Consider the following 23444-nt stretch of genomic DNA (forward strand, 5'->3'; position numbering starts at 1 on the left):
TACGAGTCTGAATTAAAGCTAGTCTGCATTTTATGTCCTCCTTACTTCTGCCATCGTTAGTTATTTTACTACCCAAGTAACAATATTTATCTACTTCCTTTAAGACAGCATTTCCTAATCTAATACTTCCTGCATCACCTGACTTAATTCAACTGCACTCCATTCCTTTTGTTTTGGACTTATTTATTTTTATCTTGTACGCCTTCCCCAAGACTCTGTCTATACCGTTCAGCAGGTTCTCCAGATTTTCTGCGGTGTCAGATAAAATAACATTATCATCGGCAAATCTCAGGGTTTTGATTTCCTCCCCTTGGATTGTGATTCCTTTTTCAAATTCCTATTTGATTTCCTTTACCTGCTGTTCTGTATAAACATTCAAAAGAAGGGGGGATCAAACTCCAGCCTTGCTTCACTCCTTTCTGGATTGCTGCTTCTTTTTCAACACCCTGAATTCTTATTACTGCAGACTGATTTTTATACAAATTGTAAATAATTCTTCATTTTCAGTATCTGATCCTGATCAGAATAAAAAAATAGCTTTGCCCAATAAACATAATCAAATGCCATTTTTAGATCTACGAATGCCATGTACATGGGTTTGTCCTTAATTCGATCGTCTAAGATCAGACCTAAAGTCGGGAGTGCTTCACGTTTTCTCACATTTCTTCTGAAGCCAAAGTCATCTGCTCCCAGTTCAGTTTCAACTTGTCTCACCATTCTTCTTGTAAATAATGCATGTTAATATTTTGCAGGCGGAGACACTAAACTAATGGTGCAGTAGTTTTCACACTTGTCCGCACCGGCTTCCTTGGGAATAGGTATAACAACTTTCTGCCAAAAATTGGATGGCACTTCTGTATTAGTGTTGGCTACTGAGTGTATGATTCGAAGCAGTGTATCGATTCATTCAAGTGTCTGATTGAATCGATTCACAGGAACGACGAGCTCACGGCACACGATTCAGCTGACTCGCAGCCAGACAGTGCTGAATGGCACAATCACGGATCAGTAAGATACAACACGCACACGGTTCATTGTCGATACATTGGACGTTGGTGGGGAGCCGAACTTACGCTGCGGCGAGACACACAGAGCCATGGCTCACTGAAAGAATCGTACACAATCACGGATCAGTGAGAGAGAATACATACACGACTCACTAGCGGGACACTGGACATTGGCGGGGAGCCGAACATCCGCTGCAGCGAGACATACAGAGCCACGGCACACCGCTCTCAGCTCATTTGAAAATAATACCCACTTGCATTAACTGTCCTCTTCTTACAGGGAGGTTTAAATAATGGATGGATTTATTTGCAGTGTTAAAAAAGTAGTCAAAATATAATTCCAAAGTACCTAGCTAGTACATAGATAGGCTATTAGGTTATTCTATTTATTAGTTTAATGAATCAGTATTATAACTTGGTTGACATTCGACAGTTAAATAATCTCAACCCTCTAGCCTACTCTGTGACTATGAGTCATGCTCATGACCACTCAAAATTGTCTGTTTTATATTAGGAAGAACCGCTCAGTATTCTCTCAGTTCATACATCGCATCATTATACAAAACTTCAATAATTGAACCACGAGATCACCGGTGTACGTGGACAGTAAGTGAGCCGACTGATGCAATAGCCTAAATAAAAAAGTTGTTGAATCAGAAAACCAGAGGGCTACTGTACATCTTGGGTAGCCTATACAAAATATGATGATTTTAAAAAATCCTCTGCTGATATAAAAATACATATTTTCAAAGATGACCGAGTGAGTTGGCCATGTGGTTAGGGTCGTATAGTTATGAGCTTGCATTCGGGGGATGGTGGATTTGCAGTCTACCATCGGCAGCAGTTAAGATGGTTTTCCGTGGTTTCCCATTTTCACACCAGGCAAATGCTGGTGCTTAATTAAGGCCACGGCCGCTTCCCTACCTCCCCTAACCCTATCCTATCTCATCATCGCCATAAGACCTACCTGTGTCGGTGCGACGTAAAGCAACTTCTTTATATTTTAAATTTTGGCTACTTATTGAGCAGGTATTTTTTACATCTAATGTAATTCTGTATATATAATAGAGTTGTGACTTTCAGAGAAGTTTTTTTTTTTTTTAATTTGCTTTACGTCGCATCGACATAGCCTAGGAATGCAAATGAGGTGGCTGTGGCCCTAATTAAGGTACAGCCCCAGCATTTTCCTGGTGTGAAAATAGTAAACTACGGAAAACCATCTTCAAGGCTGCCGACAGTGAGGTTCGAACCCACTATCTCCTGGATGCAAGCTCACAGCTGCGCGCCCCTAACCGCACGCCCAACTCGCCTGGTGTTCAGTGAACTGTAGAAGACCATCTTCTTCTTCTTTTCTATCGCTTTTCCCACACCTGTAGGGTCGCGGGTGCGAACTGCATCGCACATGTAGATTTGGCAGTATGCTGACCATTCATCCAACGAGTCAGACCGAACTGTAAAAGACCATAAGATAGTGTATAAAATTTGAGTTATGTCAGTTGTTTATTATTATTATTAAGTACATAAGTTTTGTACTGTAATATAATAAGCATGTATAGTTCTGCACAGGTACCTATTTTTTCCTGCATTTCATTTTTTAACTTATTTGTTTTGTATTGTGTACTTGCCGTAAATACAGTGATATTTCCATTAGGCTATTAGGTTATTCTATTTATTAGTTTAATGAATCAGTATTATATTTTGCTTGACATTCGGCAATTAATTAAACTCGACTCTCTAGCCTATTCTGTGACTGTGAGTCATGCTTGTGACCACTCAAAATTGTCTGTTTCATATTAGGAAGAACTGCTCAGTACTCTCTCAATTCGTACGTCGCATCATTATACAAGACTTCAATAATCGAACCACAAGATCACCGGTGTACGTGGATAGTAAGTGAGCCGACTGATGCAATAGCTTAAATAAAAAAGATGCTGAATCAGAAAACCAGAGGGCTACTGAACATCTTGGGTAGTCTATACAAAATATGACGATTTGAAAAAAATCCTCTGCTGATAGAAAAAAAAAAAGATATTTTCAAAGATGACCGAGTGAGTTGGAAATGTGTTTAGGGTCGCATAGCTATGAGCTTGCATTCATTTAAGAAAAGACTAGGCAAGCAATTGATAGGGGATCCCCCACCTGGGCAACAGCTCTAAATGCAGATCATTGATGATTGCGTGTACAAATATTTTTTCATATAAGTCTATATACTTATTTAATAGAGTTGTCACTGTGGGGGAAAAGCTTTGTAACATCAAAACTTGATGTGAAGAGGTTGCTGCATGAGAAGCCTGAATCTGAAGGATAGATGACGCATAGGAAAGCTGTTCATAGAATTAAGACCAGATGGCAGCAGCGAGCATTGAATGATGTTGCTGATGTCTTTATCAGTACACACTACACAGATGCAATAGAAATGGTGCCTCTAATGTGCCGTGAATCGGATCACTGTATCGATTCAGTAACGTGAATGGAATCAAATTAATCGATTCAGTAAAATGAATTGAATATCCCATCACTATTCCATATCATGTATCTTTCACACTAAATGGAATAACTTCACCATGCTGGTTTCTCCTAAGGCAGTCAGTAATTCTGAGGGAATGTCATCAATTACAGGTGCTTTGTTTCTGTTTAGGTCTCTCAAAGCTCTGTCGAATTCTAACCTCATAATTGGGTCTCCCATGTCATCAGCATCAACAGCGTCTTCTTGTTCCAGAACACTATCATCTACTTCTTTACCTTGATACAGCTGTTGGATATTTTCCTGCCATCTTTCTGACTTGTCTTCTCTCCCTAGAAGTGGTTTTCCATCTGAGCTCTTAATATTCATACACCTAGTTTTCCTTTCTCCAATGGTTTCCTTGATTTTCTGGTGTGCAACATCTACCTTTCATAGGACCATACAACCACCTTGCACTTCTCTTTCAGCCATTCTTGCTTCTTTCTTAGCTGTCTATCCACTTCATTCTTTAATCGCCTGTATTCTTTCTGCCCTCCTCATTTCTTGCATTCTTGTATTTTCATCCTTCCTCAATCAGATGTATTATCTCCTGAGTTATCCATTAATTCTTAGTTGATCTTTCCCTTTTCCTAACCTTTCTTCAGCAGCTCTACTGACCTCATTCTTCATGATTGTCCATTATTGGTCTGTTGTTTCTTTGAGCTTTTTCATTTAGTCCTTGTGCAACATGTTCTTTGAAACAATCTCTTGCACTGTTCTCTTACATCCTATCCCATCCTACATCCCATCTCCTTGCATTCCTTTCTTTTTCCAATTTCTTCAGCTTCAGATTGTATTTCTTGACCAACAAGTTGTGGTCAGAGTCTACATCCGCTCCAGGGAAAGTCTTGCTATCCAACACCTGGTTTCTGAATCTCTGCCTAGTCATAATGAAGTCTACTTGATACCTTCTAGTGTCTCCAGATTGTTTGAACCAAGTATTAGCAAGGGCTAAATAATGATGGGTGCAGAATTCAACTAGCCGACTTCCTTATTCCTTTGTCCCAAACCAAATTCTCCTTCTGTATTACCTTCTCTTCCTTGGCCTACCACTGCATTCCAGTCTCCCATTACAGTTAGATTCTCATCACCTTTTACATATTGTAATAAATCTTCTCTCTCTTCATATTATATTCTTTCAATTTCTCATCATCTGCTGAACTAATAGGCACCGAGCTTGATAGCTGCAGTCGCTTAAGTGTGGCCAGTATCCAGTATTCGGGAGATAGTGGGTTCAAGCCCCACTCTCGGCAGCCCTGACAATGGTTTTCCGTGGTTTCCCATTTTCACACCAGGCAAATGCTGGAGCTGTACCTTAATTAAGGCCACGGACGCTTTCTTCCTACTCCTAGCCCTTTCCCATCCCATCGTCGCCAGAAGACCTATCTGTGTCAGTGCGACGTAAAGCAACTAGCAAAAATTTTTTGTTGATAATTCTGTAGTCGCCTGACCAGAACTCCTGCTCATCCTACCAAAGTACTTTACTTATACCAACTACATTTAACTTTAGTCTATCCATTTTCCTTTTCAGATTCTCTAACCAACCAAAAATATTCAAACTTCTAACATTCCATGCTCTGACTTGCAGAACGTTAGTGTCTATCTTCCTGATGATTGCCCCCTCTCGTGTAGTCCCCGCCCAGAGATCCGAATGGGGGACCCTTTTACGCTGGAGGTTGCCATCATCAGTACATCTTTCATACAGAGATAGCTTCATGTCCTCGAGAGTTAGTTACGGCTGTAGTTTCTTGTTGCTTTCAGCAGTGCAGCAATATCAACACAGCTAAGCCATGTTACGTATTATTACAAGCCATATCAGTCACTCATCTAGACTGCTATCCTTGCAGCTTCCGAAAGGCTGCTACCCCCATTTCGCTGAACCATTTGCTAGTCTGCTCTATTGACAGATACCCATCCGATATGGTTGCACCTGCAGCTCGGCTATCTGCTTCACTGGGATGCACTAGCCTCCCCTCTGTGGCAAGGCCACATGGTTCACAGGGGAGGAACTAGAATTGTCTAGCTACAACAGAGGCACAAACGGATGGTGATACGGTACTTGAAGTGAGTTATAAGGGCCACTGTGACCATGAAGAAGAGGAAAAAGGGAAGTGTGAAGTGATGTTCTCAACATCGAGCGATGTTTTAGCAACCATCAGAGTTGTGAACATTTTCTACAGAGCTAGAGGAATGTGTAGTGTAATTGTGAACAAAGAACATAATTTAGAAAGCACATATAAAACTAGCTGGAAAACACAGACAAAAATGACTCATTATTCCTAAAAATAGAAGCTTTGTGAGTACTGCACATACTGTATTGCATTTGCAAGTTTCACTATATGAGTCAAAACTCTTTCGTGAACTTTAATACTATATTTTATGTTACACGTACTTCAGATTCACACTTTAATGTCTGGCTTAAAAGTAAATATGTACAGTCTAAAAAAAAGTAAGTTTTGTTCTATTGGCTATCGGTTTCAACCTCATTCAGCTGATAGCATAAATCACGGTTATATTGACACTCCTTTATAATGACATAATTTATCAGGTCTCTTGGTAGGTGTCATAACCAAGTTCTATTGTATTAGAAAATGCCTGGAAAGAAATCATATTAACAGTAGAATGACATGATTCGTTCCTAAAGGAACATCATCACATTCTGTCAGTCACTTTTATCATGCATGTATGATTTCAGTATTGTTTACATTGTGTACATATGTTAGTGATTAAGAATTGTTGAGTATTATGAACCAAGTGCAAAACGATTTTATGACAGGAAATAGAGTGCAATAAGATAAGAAAAAATGTTCACATTTATTAAGGGATAACAGAGTATTTTAACATAAAATGGTTTTTCACTTATTCATAATATTGTGCAGTCCACGCTGAACCCATTTACATACATTTATGTCATCTGATGATATTAGCATTTGCTGAGAAATATTTCAAGCTTCAAAGTTCAACTTGCATTCAGTGTCTTAGATTTACAAGTAATTCTTAACTGGAGCTAATAACTTAATGCTCGTATGTGTGCTGGGGCTGTACCATAATGGAATATATAAACAATTTTTAGTGAATACTGTTCTAAGCTTTTAACATTCGAAGATCGATCATTACTGTCTACTGGCCATGGCTAGGACCCACGGAAAAATAAATGGTGGTTGGTATGCATGGATATTGACGAGGTGTAAGGAATAGCGCATGTAGCGCTGTTTTGTTGTCTGTTATGTATTCAAAAAAATAAGTCATCACTGGTATAGCATTTGACTGACTGTGCGATGAAGTGATGAAAATGATGTACAAAATAAAATAAGATGCTTTTATCCATTTTTTATTTCATGAAAATGAACTCGCTACAGGTGGGTCAGTAGCAAGTAAAAACTCACTGCTCTATGGGTTTAGAGTTGACAGAAGCGGACATACAGCACACGGAGTGCAATAAGTACAGAAATCATTTTCACATTAGTATGCACATAATTTTAACATAAACTGGTTGTGCAGTTTTTAATAATACACACCAATTCTTAACCAGTAACGACATATACACAACATAAACAATATTGAAATTATACATTCATGATAAGATGTAGTTGGTAGAATCTGATGATGTTCTTTTAGGAACAAATCATGTCATTCTGTTGTTTAAAAAGTATTTTCATTTCCAGGCATTTTCTGATATATTTTGTTTTAATAAAAATCGTTTCACTGGGCAAGTTGGCCGTGCAGTTTGGGACACGCAGCTGTGAGCTTGCATCTGGGAGATATTGGGTTCGAACCCCACTGTCGGCAGCCCTGAAGATGGTTTTCCTTTGGTTTCCCATTTTCACACCAGGCAAATGCTGGGGCTGTACCTTAATTAAGGCCACAGCTTCTTCCTTCCCAGTCCTAGCCCTTTCCTATCCCATCGTCACCATAAGAACTATCTGTGTTGGTGCGATGTAAAGCAAAAATAAAAAATAAAAAAAAAATAATAATAAAAGGTTTCTTTTCTAGATATTCTTTAGTGTCCTTTATCTTGTATTAGTTTCAACAAACTGGGAATCTTACGGGTTATATATCAGAAACCTGTACAGTAGACTCTCTATGATATTGTATTTGATGTGCATTTGAAAAATGCTATTTCAAAATCATATATTCTGTAACACATAATTTGCATTTTTTTCTAAGTGCCTTCAGTTATGGCATAGTGTTGTTTGTTAACAGTTAACATTTCATCACTGTTTTAAAAATACATTCAAACCATTATTTTACATGAAGAGTAGGTTTATTAATAGGCTGACTTATTGGAGCACAGTGCATTATAAGAATAATTTACCCACATGTAGACTGCACAGAAATCTCATATCATCTTAGGACTTCCACCTTTTAATGAAATAAGATGTGAATTTTGAAATCTGCTGTTAAGAGCTTTTAGGAAGGGCCTTTGCAAATAGTTGTTGATCACTGCATGGTATTCTATTAATTAGTGCTTACAAGCCGACTGTCTTGACCTCAGGTAATTGTATTATAATCTTTCAACCACGTATCATCATATAAATCATGGTTTCGTGAACAAGTTATTTCATATGCAGCTCTTAAGTCAATGATTATCGTTATTCTAGTGACATTTTATTAGTTTTATTTTGTTTGTTATTGATTTATTTTATTTTGTGAACAAAAGCAGTTATATGTACTGTAACTGTTTAATGCTGAACAAATGACTCCTTCCTCCCTTCCTTCCTGATAGGGGCATGCTAGCAGAGTGATAATGTCTGTGGCTTCTCACCAAGGTGGCCATGGTTTGAATCCCAGCCAATCACATGGGACCTTTGACATGGAAACCTGTAGTTTGTATTCCATGTGAAACTAGAAGTTTGCTAACTTGTTCAGTATCTTGGAACTATATTTGCCTCTGGACAAACCTCACAGTCTTTGGCTCAGGTCTAGCAATTATCAATTAACTTGGTTAGTATTACTGAAAAATTGCCATTATATTTGCAGTTCTTACAGATTTCCTAAATTCAGAGCTGATTTTGTTGAAGCCTTCTATGGTAATCTTACCTTCAAGACAAAGATTTGAGTGGTTATTCCTAATGAATTAACTTTCAATACCTAACCCTATACTAATACAAAAGTCCAGTTAGCATTCCCCCTTCCTCTTAGCTTCACAGAATCAAGGAACATGTTATTTTGAGTAGAAGAGTTTATGAAGTATTCAATGGAGAGGGCTACATTCTTTTAGGACCAAATGGAAATCAATATTATAAAAGAAAAGGCAAGCTCTGAATGGAGGCCACTGCAAAGGAAGTAGTATTGTAAAAGCATTCTGAACTGGTTGGAGAATAGCTCAGATGTTGTTTACTATGTTATTAAATCAACATGCTGGAAGGTTTCAGAGTGGATATAAAATCATTAGGCGCAAAATGTTGAGATTATAGGCTCTGTTCTGCATATATGAGTGAATAATGTAAAGAAATAAAGTGCTGAAACAAAACTATAAATCAGTGTCATTGAAATGTTAAAATGGTGATGTCTGTTTTCCTTTTTCATTTACAGTTCAATTGGTATGTTCATCGAATGACATTGGCAGGAATTTACCAGACAACTGAAATCTACTTCATGCAGGATAAGTCAAAAAATTATCAAGCTACTTGGAATTTTCTTGCAAGACGTGTAAATGATGCTGCTACCTTGAGGGACTCTCTGCAGTACTCTTCCGATGCCTCACGTTTATTTGGAGAGGTTACCGTAGCTGCATTTGTCACTGTAAGTTTTTTTTTTGTTTTTCTTCTGGATAGAGTTTGTTAGTAAATAGAACAATCATAATGTTACAATATCTGTTTGTTGCAGATTCAAAATATGTTTGGGCTTCATCTTTCCCGAAGGTGATGGGGAATAAAAATCTGATGTGAAAATGGTGGTTGTTCCATGGTATTGTAATAAACATATGCAGTTCTTCATTTATGCTTGATTAATAAAAATAGCTGCTTCCTGTGTGTAATACATGGGTTTGACCTAAGTGGTGGTGAAACGCCATATTTTCATGTCTGCTTAATTTTGTGATTCTTTCCTTCTTTTGAATATTTTGGGCTGTTTATAATGAGTTCCTCAGGGTTTTTTTTTTTTTTGGGGGGTAGTAATCACAGAAAGTATAATCACAGAAAGTACAGAAACTTACCATGAGAACAGACAGGACAATTTCTCCCTTGAATCAAGAAAAGTACTTACAGCCATCAATCCTAAAAATATTTTCCTACCAAGCTCGATAGCTCCAGTTGCTTAAGTGCGGCCAGTATCCAGTAATCGGGAGATAGTGGGTTCGAACCCCACTGTCGGCAGCCCTGAAGATGGTTTTCCGTTGTTTCCCATTTTCACACCAGGCAAATGCTGGGGCTGTACCTTAATTAAGGCCACGGCTGCTTCCTTCCCATTCCTAGGCCTTTCCTATCCCACCGTCACCATAAGACATATCTGTGTCAGTGCGATGTAAAGCAAATAGCAAAAAAAAAAATTTTCCTAACAGTTTCACAGTTATTTTGTTTTTCATTACTGTTCTAAACATTATTTCTTATATACGAATGTTCAGTGGCTTCTTAAGAGAATGTGATATATAGCTGGTAGTAAAATAAAATATTTTTTACGTATGTATATATGATACCTACAATGATTTTCATTACCTGTAATAAGAATGTGATATCTCGGTGAGATCATTGCTGGCTTCCCATCAAGTCAAGCACAATCAAATCCGGGTCAATGAAAGTGAAAATTTTGAAATGGAAAGTCATAATTCTTTGATTCTTATTCCATATAAAACTATTGGTCCTCTGATTTATGATCACACCATTTATTGTAGTACATGAGATTTGTGATGAAAATGAAAACCTACAACCTGTTTCCAGTCATTGACTGGGTCAGGGATGGAATGAATGAAGCAGATATAGGCTATTAGTATGATGGGGTCGCCACTCCCAAAGTGATTAATTAATGACTGGTAGATGCTATGAAATGAGAATGGAGAGTGTTGCTGGAATGAAAGATGACAGGGAAAACCGGAGTACCCGGAGAAAAACCTGTCCCGCCTCCGCTTTGTCCAGCACAAATCTCACATGGAACGACCAGGATTTGAACCACGGTATCCAGCGGTGAGAGGCCGACGCGCTGCCGTCTGAGCCACGGAGGCTTCCGAGATTTGTGATATTTATTAAAATTTTTAGATTGCGTAGTTCCGTAGGTGTTCGCTAGATTATGTATTGTAGGTTAGGTTTTACTCTCTTTCGTCTTTGGATTGCGAGAAAGAAGAAATTATATCAACTTTATTATTATTTAAATATTGGTAGGTTTGTTGATAGAATACTTACAGACAGAATATTATAAGGAATTGTAACTTCTGCAGCGGTTATATTCATACAGATAATAGACACAGTATTTCAAATAGCAGTTCAATGGTTCCACCTATCGCGAAGTTAATAATTTTTAAAGTAATTATTTAAGTAACGTTATACCCGTGGAAAGTTTGTTTGAAGAAAGAATTTCAATGGAATACACAGTATTTCACTGGAAAAATAGTTACCACTCATCATACTGTCATCAATTATTACCGCTCTTCATATTCAAATACCGCATTGTTGGCTACATTCATGAACAAAGGGTATACTGTACTCAAGAAAACAAGAAATAAAAATCAGCTGATTCCTGTATTTTGATTACTTATTTGTAGTTTTGAGTAGGTGGTTCAAGTCTCAGGCATAATATATACTTTGCACCCTCGTTTTAAGAGCAGTTTTAATTTCAGCCAAATTGTAGGAATAAAAGAAACATACTAATAAGGATTAAGTTTTAACTACCTTTCTGTTGTTTCATTTAACCAATTTGTTATTAGGATAAGTCTAAATGCTGTTTAGAATTAGTATCACATACCAACTATTTTGGTTTAACCCCAGTTCTATTGTTTCAGCAAAACTGTTATAATTATGATACGTGCTTATCGGGCTTACTGTATTGTTGCATAATATTTGATGAGTAGGATAATAATCTCCCTTCTGTTAGCGCATAGGTAGGAAAAAAACCTGACTAAGTATCAACTATTTAGTTCTAACTCCAGCTCTGTTGTTTCACTTAACCTGTTATAATTAGGACAAGCCTAAAATCAGTTGAGAATCGTAGTTTACTAGTAGTGGCGGTGGTTTAACTTTACTTTATTATCACACTACTGTAAGTGATCATTGCCACTGAGATATTTCCCAGTTAATAATAATAGTATAAGTTCGAGTGTTTTTGTTTAGAAGAGTTATATGGAGGTACATTCAGGGAAATGGGATGGACCAGAGAGTGGTGATGACAGTATAGGAAGCACGAAGTCAAGTATGGATGACATATTTTAGTATTAAACTGTAGAAGTATTGTAAGGAAAGGAAAATAATTAAGTTATTTGGTAGATATAAATTACCAGATATTGTAATAGGAATTGAATCATGGCTGAGAAGTGATATTAAGGGTGCAAAAATTTTCTCACGGAACTGAAGTGTTTACATGTAATTAATCTCATAATAGAACCGTATTGAGGATGATATATTAAAATTATAAAATCTTTTTATTTACAACCACCTACTCAATACAATACAAAACACTCATTGAATTATAAAATAATCATGAGGTGTCTTAAATAATGGGACATGTTTCATTCGGCATAGCGAACATCATCAGCCGTTAATGTACAAAGACTAGGTCAGGGCCCTGAGCTTAAATTATTAAAGTTGTTAAAAGAATAACAATGTCATAATAAAAAGTAATATGATAACATTAGACTTAAATTGTAACAATATGTACAGATTAACAGCGAGAATTTGTGGTGGAATACATTGAACGATGGCAGTCTGTGAAGTTAAAAACAATCATGGGGTTGTTAAAGTAAAAATAGATATTGTGGACATTAAAATATACGTCAATGCGTGAAGCGTGGAGTGTTTATCGTAGAGATAGGTTAGGAATGATAGAAGTGGGGGTATTTATACTGGTGAAAGAAAAATTTGTAAGCTACAAAAAGTTAAGGATGAGGAACATGAAATTGGTGTAAGACTCATCTCTAAAGACAATAGGCTGATGCTGATGCTAACGCTGATGCAGAATTATTTAAAAAGATAATCAGCTATGTGGGGAACAACACAGAAAGGAATGTTATTGTGGCAGGTGATCTGAACCTGCCAAATGCTAACTGGGAGGGAATGCAAACAACACAAAGCATGACCAACAAGTGGTGAATAACGTATTATAGGAAGAACAGCTGAATCAGAAAGTGAGGAACCAACTAGAGGGAAAAATATTCTAGATGTGGTGTGATAAAACCAGATGTGCTCTGTAGGGAAACTGAAGTGATAGATGGTAGAAGTGATCATTGAGCTGTATTTGTCAGAGTTAAAAATAAATGTGTTAAAAAGGAATCTCGTAAAGGTAGGACTATTAGGCAATACCATATGGCTGATAAGAGATGAATGGGGAAATTTTAAAGAAAGCAATTGGACTACTAAAGGCTTTTCATAGGATAGATCATGGGAGATTACTGACAAAATTGAAGGCTATTGGACTAGACATAAGAGTGGTTGAATGGGTGGCTACATTTCTAGAAAATGGAACTGAGAGAATTGGAGTAGGTGAAGTGCTATCTAATCCCGTTATGATGAAGAGGGAGGGGGGTTCCCACAGGGCAGTATTATTGGATCTTTAATTTTCCATATATATTTAAATGATATGTGTAAAGAACTGGAATCACAGATAAGGCTATTTGCGGATGATATTAATTTGTATAGAGTAATAACTGAGTTTCAGGATTGTGAGTGACTGCAGGGGAACTTAAACAATGTTGTGAGATGGACAGCAGACAATAGCACGAATGTAAATGGGATGAAAAGTCAAGTTGTAAGTATCACCAAGAGGAGAGGTCCTCTCGGTTTTGATTATTGTATTGATGGGGATGATAGAACCTCATAGGGAACACTATAAGTACTTAGGTGTTAATATAAGGAATGATCTTTATTGGGGAAATCATATTAATGAGGTTGTTAAGACAGGTTACAGATATCTTCACATGGTTATGAGATTATTTAGGGGTTGTAGCAGGGATGGAAGGGGAGGGCGTATAAGTCTCCGGTAAGACCGCAGTTAGAGTATGGCTCCAGTGTATGGGACCTCACCAGGACCACTTTATACGAGAACTGGAAAAATTTTCAAAGGAAAGCAGCACGGTTTGTTCTGGGTGATGTCCGACAAAGGAGTAGTGTTGCAATTTACAAACTTCATCATATAGATCCATATTGATACAGCTTAATTAAGAATTAGTGTTAGGGTTAATGGTCCACCCAATCAATACACTTCACTTTCCATAAAACTGTCCATCACTTTCTTGTAAAAATTCTTCAAATTTTAACATGTGAAGAATTTTTATAAGAAAGTGATGGACTGTTTTATGGAAAAATTGTGTATATTGTTTTTAGTGTATTTTCAAACCTTTTTTATATGACATGGATCCTTCCATTTTAAATTATTAGACAGTAATAATTATGTATCTTAATTAGTTATAAGACGCTATGGCTGAAGAAGTCATAAATTAGACAAAATATGTATAACATATTTTAACATTGAATGTGTTCTCGCTTGTAAAGTGAAGTGTATTGATTGGGTGGACCATTAAACCCAATACTAATAATCTATATATATATATAAAATAACTTGTCCTGACTGACCGACCGACCGAGCCGAAACTACTGGACATAGAGAAATGAAATTTTGGGGATACATTCATATTAACACGTAGGTGCTCGCTAAGGGAGGATTTCTGGATATTCCATCGCTAAGGGGGTGGAAAGGGGGTTAATTTTTAAAATGAGGATATCTATATCTCAAAAACTTAAAGGTTTAGAGTAATAAAAATTGGGATTTGGAATCTCCTCTAAAAATAAAGAAACACGTATTTTTTTGTTTTTGGAAAATCCCATCAAGGGGGGTGAAAAGGTGGGGGGGTGGGGGAAGGTTATGAACACCTTTTATGAGGAGACTTATATCTCAAAAACTGAAGATGTTACAGTCATGAAAATTGAAATTTGGCACCTCCTTTAAAAATAAAGAAGCACGTGAAAAGGGGGGTGAATTATTAAAATGATTGTATCTATATCTCGAAACTTTAAAAGTTTACAGACATGAAATTGGTATTTAGAATCTCCTTTAAAAATAAAGAAACACGTATTTTTTGTTTTCGGAAAATCCCAAAAGGAGGGGTGAAAAGGAGTGAAAAATCGGTTGAATGCCTTTAATGAGGATACTTATATCTCAGAAACTGAATATATTACAGACCTGAAAAAAGGTATTTGGGATCTCCTTTAAACATAAAGAAACATAAGAAACATGTACTTTCTGTTTTTGGAAAATCCAAATAGTTGAGGGTTGAAAAGGGGGTGAATTTTTAAAATGAGTTTATCTATATCTCAAAACATTAAAAGTTTACAGATGTAAAAATTGGTACTTAGAATCGCCTTTAAAAATAAAGAAACACGTATTTTTCCCCCAGAAAATCCCAACAGGAGGGTTGAAAAGGGGTGAAAAAAGGTTGAATGCCTTTAATAAGGATCCTTATATCTCAGAAACTGAAGATATTACAGACCTGATAATCGGTATTTGGGATCTTCTTTAAAAATAAAGAAACATGTATTTTTTGTATTTGGCAAATCCAAATAGTGGGGGGTGAAAGGTGGGGGTTCATTTTAAAAAATAGTGTATCTATATCTCAAAACTTTAAAAGTTGATATTTAGAATCTCCTTTAAAAATAAAAGAACACATATTTTTTTGTTTTCTGTAAATCCCAATCTGAGGGGTGAAAAGTGTGAATAAGGGGTTGAATGTCTTTAATGAGGATACTTATATCTCAGAAACTGAAGATATTATAGACCTAACAATTAGTGTATGGGATCTCCTTTAAAAATACATAAACATTACTTTTTTTGTTTTTGGAAAATCTAATTAATGGGGGTTAAACAGGAGTGACAAACTGGGGTGAATTTTTAGAAAGACTATCTACAGTATATCTCCGAAACGTAAAATGTTACAGACGTAGAAACTGGTATTTGGAATCTCCTGTTAAAGTAAAGAAACAGGTATTCTCGGAAAATCCAATGAAGGTGAAAAGATTGAAAAATTAATTTAATTAATTGTATGCGGATACTTACATCTAATAAAAACTAAATTTATTACAGACGTGAAAATTGGTATTTAGATCTTCTTTAACACTAGAACGGCCGAACTTTCCTCATACCTATAAAGGCCGCAGGCGGTCATTTTGACCGCTGCCACTTACTGACATATATCTAGCATCCAGGATCTGTGAAACATGCAAATGTTCAATTATTCATTTTAAAACAACATAGTTAACAATTGGGATGTATTGTATACAGAACAAATCCATTGTTAAGTATTAATAATTGTTCATATTCTCTCACTTCTAATAGGTAACAATGAAATATTTTGACGGACTTGCTATTGAATTCCTTTATGAAAATTTATGATAAAAATAACAGTCTCAATTTGTTTACAAGCCTATTTAGGCACTTGACAAGCAATTTATGCAAGTTAATAACTCACATGAACATTTTCCGCAGACTACTTTGTTGCACGAAGAACATGTGTCAGAGGTTTAGTTCTGTTTATAATTGGAGTTCACTTGAAGTTGTCGTCGCTTACGACTGGCACATTGGACCTGCATCTAAGGCTCAGGCTGAAGTGTAAGGATTTTTTTGTTTGCTAGTGGTTTTACGTCGCACCGAACAGATAGGTCTTATGGCGACTAAATGTAGGCAGTTCAATCAACCGGGATCTTGTCTTCACAAAATCAGATCTTAGTTCTTGTATTACTTCAAGAATATAATCATGTTGAGAGATTCTCTGTCCCGTAACCTCCATGTAAACTATCCATGAATTTATTGCTGCTAGATCAAGGGCATCCAGCCCTGTTGGTGTATACACGCGCCATTTGATCAGCTGCATCCGCACCATACTTAGTTCCGTTATAAAATTCAGTAGTACTAGGGAGGTTCTTGTTATCTTCACTGACTTGAACGCTTGGGTGTAGTATACTTAGAAGCACATTCTTGTTCACTTTTCCTTGATATACTGTGAGAGCAGTGTGATCTTCCTTCTGGAGTACGACAGTCTCGTACAGATTCATACGTAGTGCTTTGATTGACTCCGGGATTTCCTTCCTCACTCGATTGATTGTTCCAACAATACTAGTTTTCTTCTCTTTCAGTCTCTCAGCCAACTTTGCTAATATAAAGAAGTTATCAGTGGTCACGTTATGTCCTTTCATGAGGTATGGGTCCATAAGTTTCAAGACAACATTTCCAGGCAGTGACTCATGGGCAGGTCGCATTTTGTCTTTCCCAAGATAAGGAAACCCATTGCACACATACTTAGAATCAACGTCACCAGTAGCCAAAATTTTATGCCAAATTTATTTAGCTTGTTGGCCATATACTGCGCGAACCTGCACCTGCTGGGGAAGTGTTATTCATCAGCTGTGACATTCGCTCCTGGTTTATAGCAAGCATAACAATTCTCAATAAATATATTCCAAATAGCAGACACCAAAGCAAATTTATCCGTCAGCGAACGAGTGGATCTAGTTTTACGGAGATCAAAGCGCAAAATACCTCAGAATTTATTTGAAAATGTTCCTTGCCATAGTGTTGGTGAAAACAGGGGGACCCCATAAAGAAGACCACATCTGATCTACGGCTAGACTAGTAAGTTTATAACATCCACGGGCGTATAATATACCAATATCGTCACCATAAGACCTATCTGTGTCGGTGTGACGTAAAGCCCCTAGCAAAAAATAACCAATAAAATCGTCTAATTCTTCCAAAAAAATAGACCACTTGTCCATTGTCTGCCTGAGCTTCGGTCTCTGTGCACATCTTTATATGCTTCAACATGGATGTGTCAATGAATAAACGTCAGACACTAATCTTGCTATTAGTCTCTACGTTATGCTTAGCATGAGAAGTAGGCCCTGCTCCCTCTTTCAGTAAATTCTGAGCAGCCATCCTTCCAGGGAGGGGGTTCCCACTACTGTCGATAAAAGTCCAAATAATTGTTCCATTCTTACCACATAACTGATCCCTGGTGCAAATGAAGAAGACTATACCAGTTCATGACCTCTCCCACCTCGTCCCCTTCCTCTTCAAACAGGTGGCCTGCTGCTAACAGACCATTCTCTGCTGCAAGATTGATCACGGCTGGTTGAAGGAGTAACTGCTTCTATCGTAGGTGCGAAGTCCACTGTGTGAATATTTTCATTAGCCAAATCGCTATCACCATCCGAAACATTGCCACACTGTTGAGGTATAGAATCCTCATTGTCACCCATTTCGTCTATATCTGATAATGTATCTTCGTCTCCTGATTCATCTTCTTCTAGCTTTTCAAGTTCTGCTAATAACTGAACAGGAGTAAGTTTTTGCCGCCTAGTCATTATTACGCACTATAATACACAAGGGACAGGCACTAACTCGTCCACTCGCGACCACTGCTAGAGGCATACTGTTTAGTTACATTATACGCCCCTATAGCGCCAGTTGTAAATATATCACAGGAAGCAAGCAGTGAGCAATAGAGCTCACCGTACCAAGGAAGTGAAGCGGTCAAAATGACCGCTTACGGCCTTCCTAGGTATAAGGGACAATATCTGTGTTCCCCTATCAACTACGGATGTAATTTTTGGCGTGAATGTACATAACCCTAAAAGATTAAAAGTCACAAAAGCACAACCTTGTGCATTAAAAAGTACGAGCGTGCAAATACCTTGAAATTCGCTAACGGTCAAAATGACCGCTCTGGCCGTTCTAGTGTTAAAAATAAAATGATGCGTTTTGGGGAGGGGAAATCATCTTTGGGGGCGGGTGTGAAAAGGAGTTGGATTTGTTTCATGAGGACACATATCTCAAAAACTGAAGATAATCGGTATTTAGAAGATCCTTTACTATTAAAGAAACAAATATTTTTTGCCAGAAAATTCACTTAAAGTGGGGGGGAGGGGGTGAAAGTAAGTGAAAAAAGTGAATTATTTTTATGAGAATACTTATATCTCAAAACTGAAGGTAACACATGTGAACATTTTTATTTGGAATCTCCTTTAAACATAAAGAAACGCCCTCTTTTTTGGGGGGGGGGGTAAATCAACTTAACCGTGGTGGAGTGAAAAAGGAGGTGAGACCAATTGATTTTTTTTTATTTTTTTATTTTTTTTGCTAGTTGCTTTACGTCGCACCGACACAGATAGGTCTTAATGGCGACGATGGGACAGGGAAGGGCTAGGGGTGGGAAGGAAGCGGCCGTAGCCTTAATTAAGGTATAGCCCCAGCATTTGCCTGGTGTGAAAATGGGAAACCACGGAAAACCATTTTCAGGGCTGCCGACAGTGGGGTTCGAACCTACTATCTCCCTAATACTGGATACTAGCCGCACTTAAGCGACTGCAGCTATCGAGCTCGGTACCAATTGATTTTACTGTTCATAATGTACTTATAAGGAGCCTCTGTGGCTCAGGCGGCAGCGCGCCGGCCTCTCACCGCTGGGTTCCGTGGTTCAAATCCCGGTACTCCATGTGATATTTATGCAGGACAAAGTGGATGTGGGACAGGTCTTTCTCCGGGTACTCCGGTTTCCCCCATCATCATTCATTCCAGCAACACTCTCCAATATCATTTCATTTCATTTGTCATTCATTAATCATTGCCCCAGAGGAGTGCGACAGGCTTCGGCAGCTGGCACAATTCCTATCCTCACTCCATTCCTGACCCATTTGAATGACTGGAAACTGGCTGTGGATTTTCAATGTACTTATTCTGATCATAAACCGATCATTTTTAATCTTTCCTGGGTTGGTTTTCTATAGCCATCTTTTCCTTTGGAGAACCTTCTTAGATTACAGTAGATTCTCCTGGCATATAAATAAAAATTTTAACACATTTGAAATAAACGATAGGAATGAGATTGACCGTGCAATTGTTCACCTCTATAATAAGGTCAATAATGCACGGAAGTATGTCATTCGTATCGCCAGAAATCCTGCGTACTTGCCTACGAGCGACAATGATGCTGGTCATACTGCCATCAATGACAAAGGCAGCAGATGCAATTTACCGCCAAGTAGCGGTCCAGAACATCAATAATAATAATAATAATAATAATAATAATAATAATAATAATAATAATAATAATAATAATAATGTTCTGAACCATTGTCAAAATGTGTGAACTGCGCTGGAAACGGGTCCTGGACGGGCAATGACTACGAATGCAGTCGAGCCGTGGGTTCAGTACCGCCAAGGCACCCAAGACCCAGATGTCCTCAAGGATTTGATCCACAAAAAAAATGGTTATAGGAAAAGATGGCAAAGATTTGGGGACCCAACTGACCGGATGAAATAAGTGGACCTAGGCCGGGAAGTACGAAATAGATTGCTGGAGAAAAGATTGAAAAATGGGAACAATTTTGGCGGAATCTCTCAGAAAACGAGTCAGATCGCGAATATCGGCGGGTTATATATAAAACGATAAGCATTCAATTATAAATTTCAGTTTAATACCATAGCAAAGCACGGGTATCTTGCTAGTCTATATATATAAAATAACTTGTCCCGACCGACCGACCGACCGACAAGCCAAAACTACTGGACATAAAGAATTTGGGGATACATTCATGTTATGAGGTAGGTGCTCGCTAAGAGAGGATTTTTGGATATTCCGTCGCTAAGGGGGTGAAAAGGGGGGTGAAATTTTAAAATGAGTGTATCGATATCTCAAAAATTGAAAAGTTTACAGATGTAAAAATTGGTGTATAGAATCTTCTTTAAAAATAAGGAAATGCGTATTTTTTTTGTTTTCAGAAAATCCCAATAGGAGGGGTGAAAAAGGGTGAAAAAGGGTGAAAAATATGTTGAATGCCTTTAATCAGGATACCGGTACTTGTATCTCAGAAACTGAAGATATTACAGACCTGAAAATTGGTATTTTTGATCTCTTTTAAAAATAAAGAAACGGGTATTTTTTTGTTTTTGGAAAATCTAAGTAATGGGAGGGTTAAAAGGGGGGTGAATTTTTAAAATGAGTGCATCTACAGTATATCTCAAAACTTTGAAAGTTTACAGATGTAAAAATTGGTATTTAGAATCTTCATTAAAAGTAAAGAAACACATATTTTTTTTGTTTTCAGAAAATCCCAATAGGAGGGGTGAAAAGGAGTGAAAAAGTGGTTGAATGCCGTTAATGAGGATACTTATATATCAGGAACTGAAGATATTACAGACCTGAAAATTGGTGTTTGGGGTCTCCCTTAAAAATAAAGAAACACGTATTTTTATGTTTTTGGAAAATCCAGTTAATGGGCTGTGAAAAGGGGGCGAATATTTAAAATGAGCGTATCTTTATCTCAAATCCTTTAAACTTTATAGATACCAAAATTGGTATTTAGAATTTCCTTTAAAAATAAAGAAACACAAATTTTTTTGTTTTGGAAAATCCCAATAGGAAGGGTGGAAAAGGGTGAAAATGGGTTGAATGCCTTTAATTAGGCTACTTATATTTCAGAACCTGAAGATATTACAGACCTGAAAATTGGTATTTGGAGTCTTTAAAAATAAAGAAACAGGTATTTTTTCATTTTTGGAAAATCCAAATAATGGGGGGTGAAAAGGGGGTGGATTTTAAAAATGAGTGTATCTATATCTCTAAACTTTAAAAGTTTGCACATGTAAAAATTGATACTTAGAATCTCCTTTAAAAATAAAGAACACGTATTTTTTTATTTTCCGTAAATCCCAATAGGAGGGGTGTAAAAGGGTGATTCATAGGTTGAATGCCTTTAATGAGGATACATATATCTCAGAAACTGAAGATATTACAGAACTGAAAATTTGTATATGGGATCTCCTTTAAAGATAGAGAAACACATATTTTTTTGTTTTTGGAAAATCCAATTAATGGCGGTTAAACAGGAGTGACAATTTGGAGTTAATTTTTTGAAAGACTATATCTACAGAATATCTGAGAAACGTAGAATGTTACAGACGTAAAAAGTGGTGTTTGGAATCTCCTGTAAGTGTAAAGAAACATAAGTGATTTGTTTTTGGAAACTCCTCTTAAGGGGAACTAAAAAGGGGGTGAAATTTTAAAATGAGAATTTCTAGAGTATATCTCAAAAAACTTAACGTTACAGAAGTGAAAAATTGTATTTTTTATCTCTATTAAAAATAAAGAAACGTGTATTTTTAGTTTTCGGAAATACCACTTGGGTGGAGGGGAGGTAAAAGTGACTGAAAATGGTGTTGAATTTTTTAAATTAGGCTACTGTTTAATCAGGATACCGGTACTTATATCTCAGAAACTGAAGATATTACAGACCTGAAAATTGGTACTTTTGATCTCTTTTAAAAATAAAGAAACATATATTTTTTTGTTTTTGGAAAATCCAATTAATGGGAGGGTGGAAAGAGGGGTGAATTTTTAAAATGAGTGTATCTATATCTTGAAACTTTGAAAGTTTACAGATGTAAAAATTGGTATTTAGAATCTTGATTAAAAATAAAGAAACACATATTTATTTGTTTTCAGAAAATCCCAATAGGAGGGGTGAAAAGGAGTGAAAAAAGGGGTTGAATGCCTTTAATGAGGATACTTATATCTCAGAAACTGAAGATATTACAGACCTGAAAATTGGTGTTTGGGATCTCCTTTAAAAATAAAGAGGCACGTATTTTTTTTTGTTTTTGGAAAACCCAATTAATGGGGAGTGAAAAGGGGGTGAATTTTTAAAATGAGTATATCTATATCTCAAAACTTTTAAAGTTTATAGGTGTAAAAGTTGGTATTTAGAATCACCTTTAAAAAATAAACATGTATTTTTTCTTTTTGGAAAATCCCAATAGGGTGGAAAAGGGTGAAAATGTGTTGAATGCCTTTAATGAGGCTACTTATATTTCAGAACCTGAAGATATTACAGACCTGAATGTGGTATTTGGGATCTACTTTAAGAACAAAGAAACGGGTATTTTTTTGTTTTGGAAAATCCAAATAATGGGGGTGAATTTTTAAAATGAGTGTATCTATATTTTAAAACTTTAAAAGTTTACAGATGTAAAAATTGGTATTTATAATCTCCTTTAAAAATAAACATATATGTATTTTTTGTTTTCGGAAAATCCCAATAGGAGGGGTGAAAAAGGGGTTGAATGCCTTTAATGAGGATACTTAATTCTCAGAAACGGAAGATATTACAGATATGAAAATTGGTATTTGGGATCTCCTTTAAAAATAAAGGAACATTTTTTTTGCTTTTGGAAAATCCAAATAGTGGGGGGGGGGGTGAAAAGGGGTGGATTTTTAAAATGAGTGTATCTATATCTCGAAACTTTAAAAGTTTGCACATGTAAAAATTGATATTTAGATTCTCCCTTAAAAATAAACAAGCATGTTTTTGCTTTTGGAAAATCCAATTAATGGCGGTTAAACAGAAGTGACAAATTGGGGTGAATTTTTTGAAAAATTATATCTACAGAATGTCTGAGAAACGTATGTTACAGATGTAAAATGTGGTATTTGGAATCTCCTGTAAAAGTAAAGAAACATAGATGATTTATTTTTGGAAACTCCACTTAAGGGGAATTAAAAAGGGGGTGAAATTTTAAAATCAGCATTTCTACAGTACAGTATATCCTAAAAACTTAACATGTTACAGAAGTGAAAAATGGTATTTTTTATCTCTATTAAAAATAGAGAAACGTGTATTTTTAGTTTTCGGAAATACCACTGGGTGGAGGGGGTTAAAAGTGACTGAAAATGGTGTTGAATTCTTTTAATTAGGCTGCTGTTATCTCAAAAATGAAGATGTTACAGACATGAAAAACAAAGAAGA

General features: G+C 36.6%; 1 protein-coding gene across 2 annotated transcripts in view; it reads left to right on the plus strand.

Annotated features, from left to right (window-relative positions):
• The window catches only part of Coq9 (ubiquinone biosynthesis protein COQ9, mitochondrial), a 185293-nt gene that overhangs the window by 137998 nt on the left and 23851 nt on the right, over positions 1-23444 (plus strand). The window contains exons 5-6 of one of the 2 annotated variants that reach the window (XM_067139489.2): positions 9046-9255; positions 9340-9420. In XM_067139489.2, the coding sequence (XP_066995590.2) occupies positions 9046-9255; positions 9340-9378 (249 nt within the window). In that variant the 3' untranslated portion in view covers positions 9379-9420. Of the gene's footprint in view, positions 1-9045; positions 9256-9339; positions 9528-23444 lie in introns of those variants that run through there. The other variant, XM_067139488.2, reaches the window with a different exon arrangement.

The sequence above is a fragment of the Anabrus simplex genome, chromosome 2 (assembly GCF_040414725.1).
Source record: "Anabrus simplex isolate iqAnaSimp1 chromosome 2, ASM4041472v1, whole genome shotgun sequence".
In the NCBI taxonomy this organism is placed as follows: domain Eukaryota; kingdom Metazoa; phylum Arthropoda; class Insecta; order Orthoptera; family Tettigoniidae; genus Anabrus; species Anabrus simplex.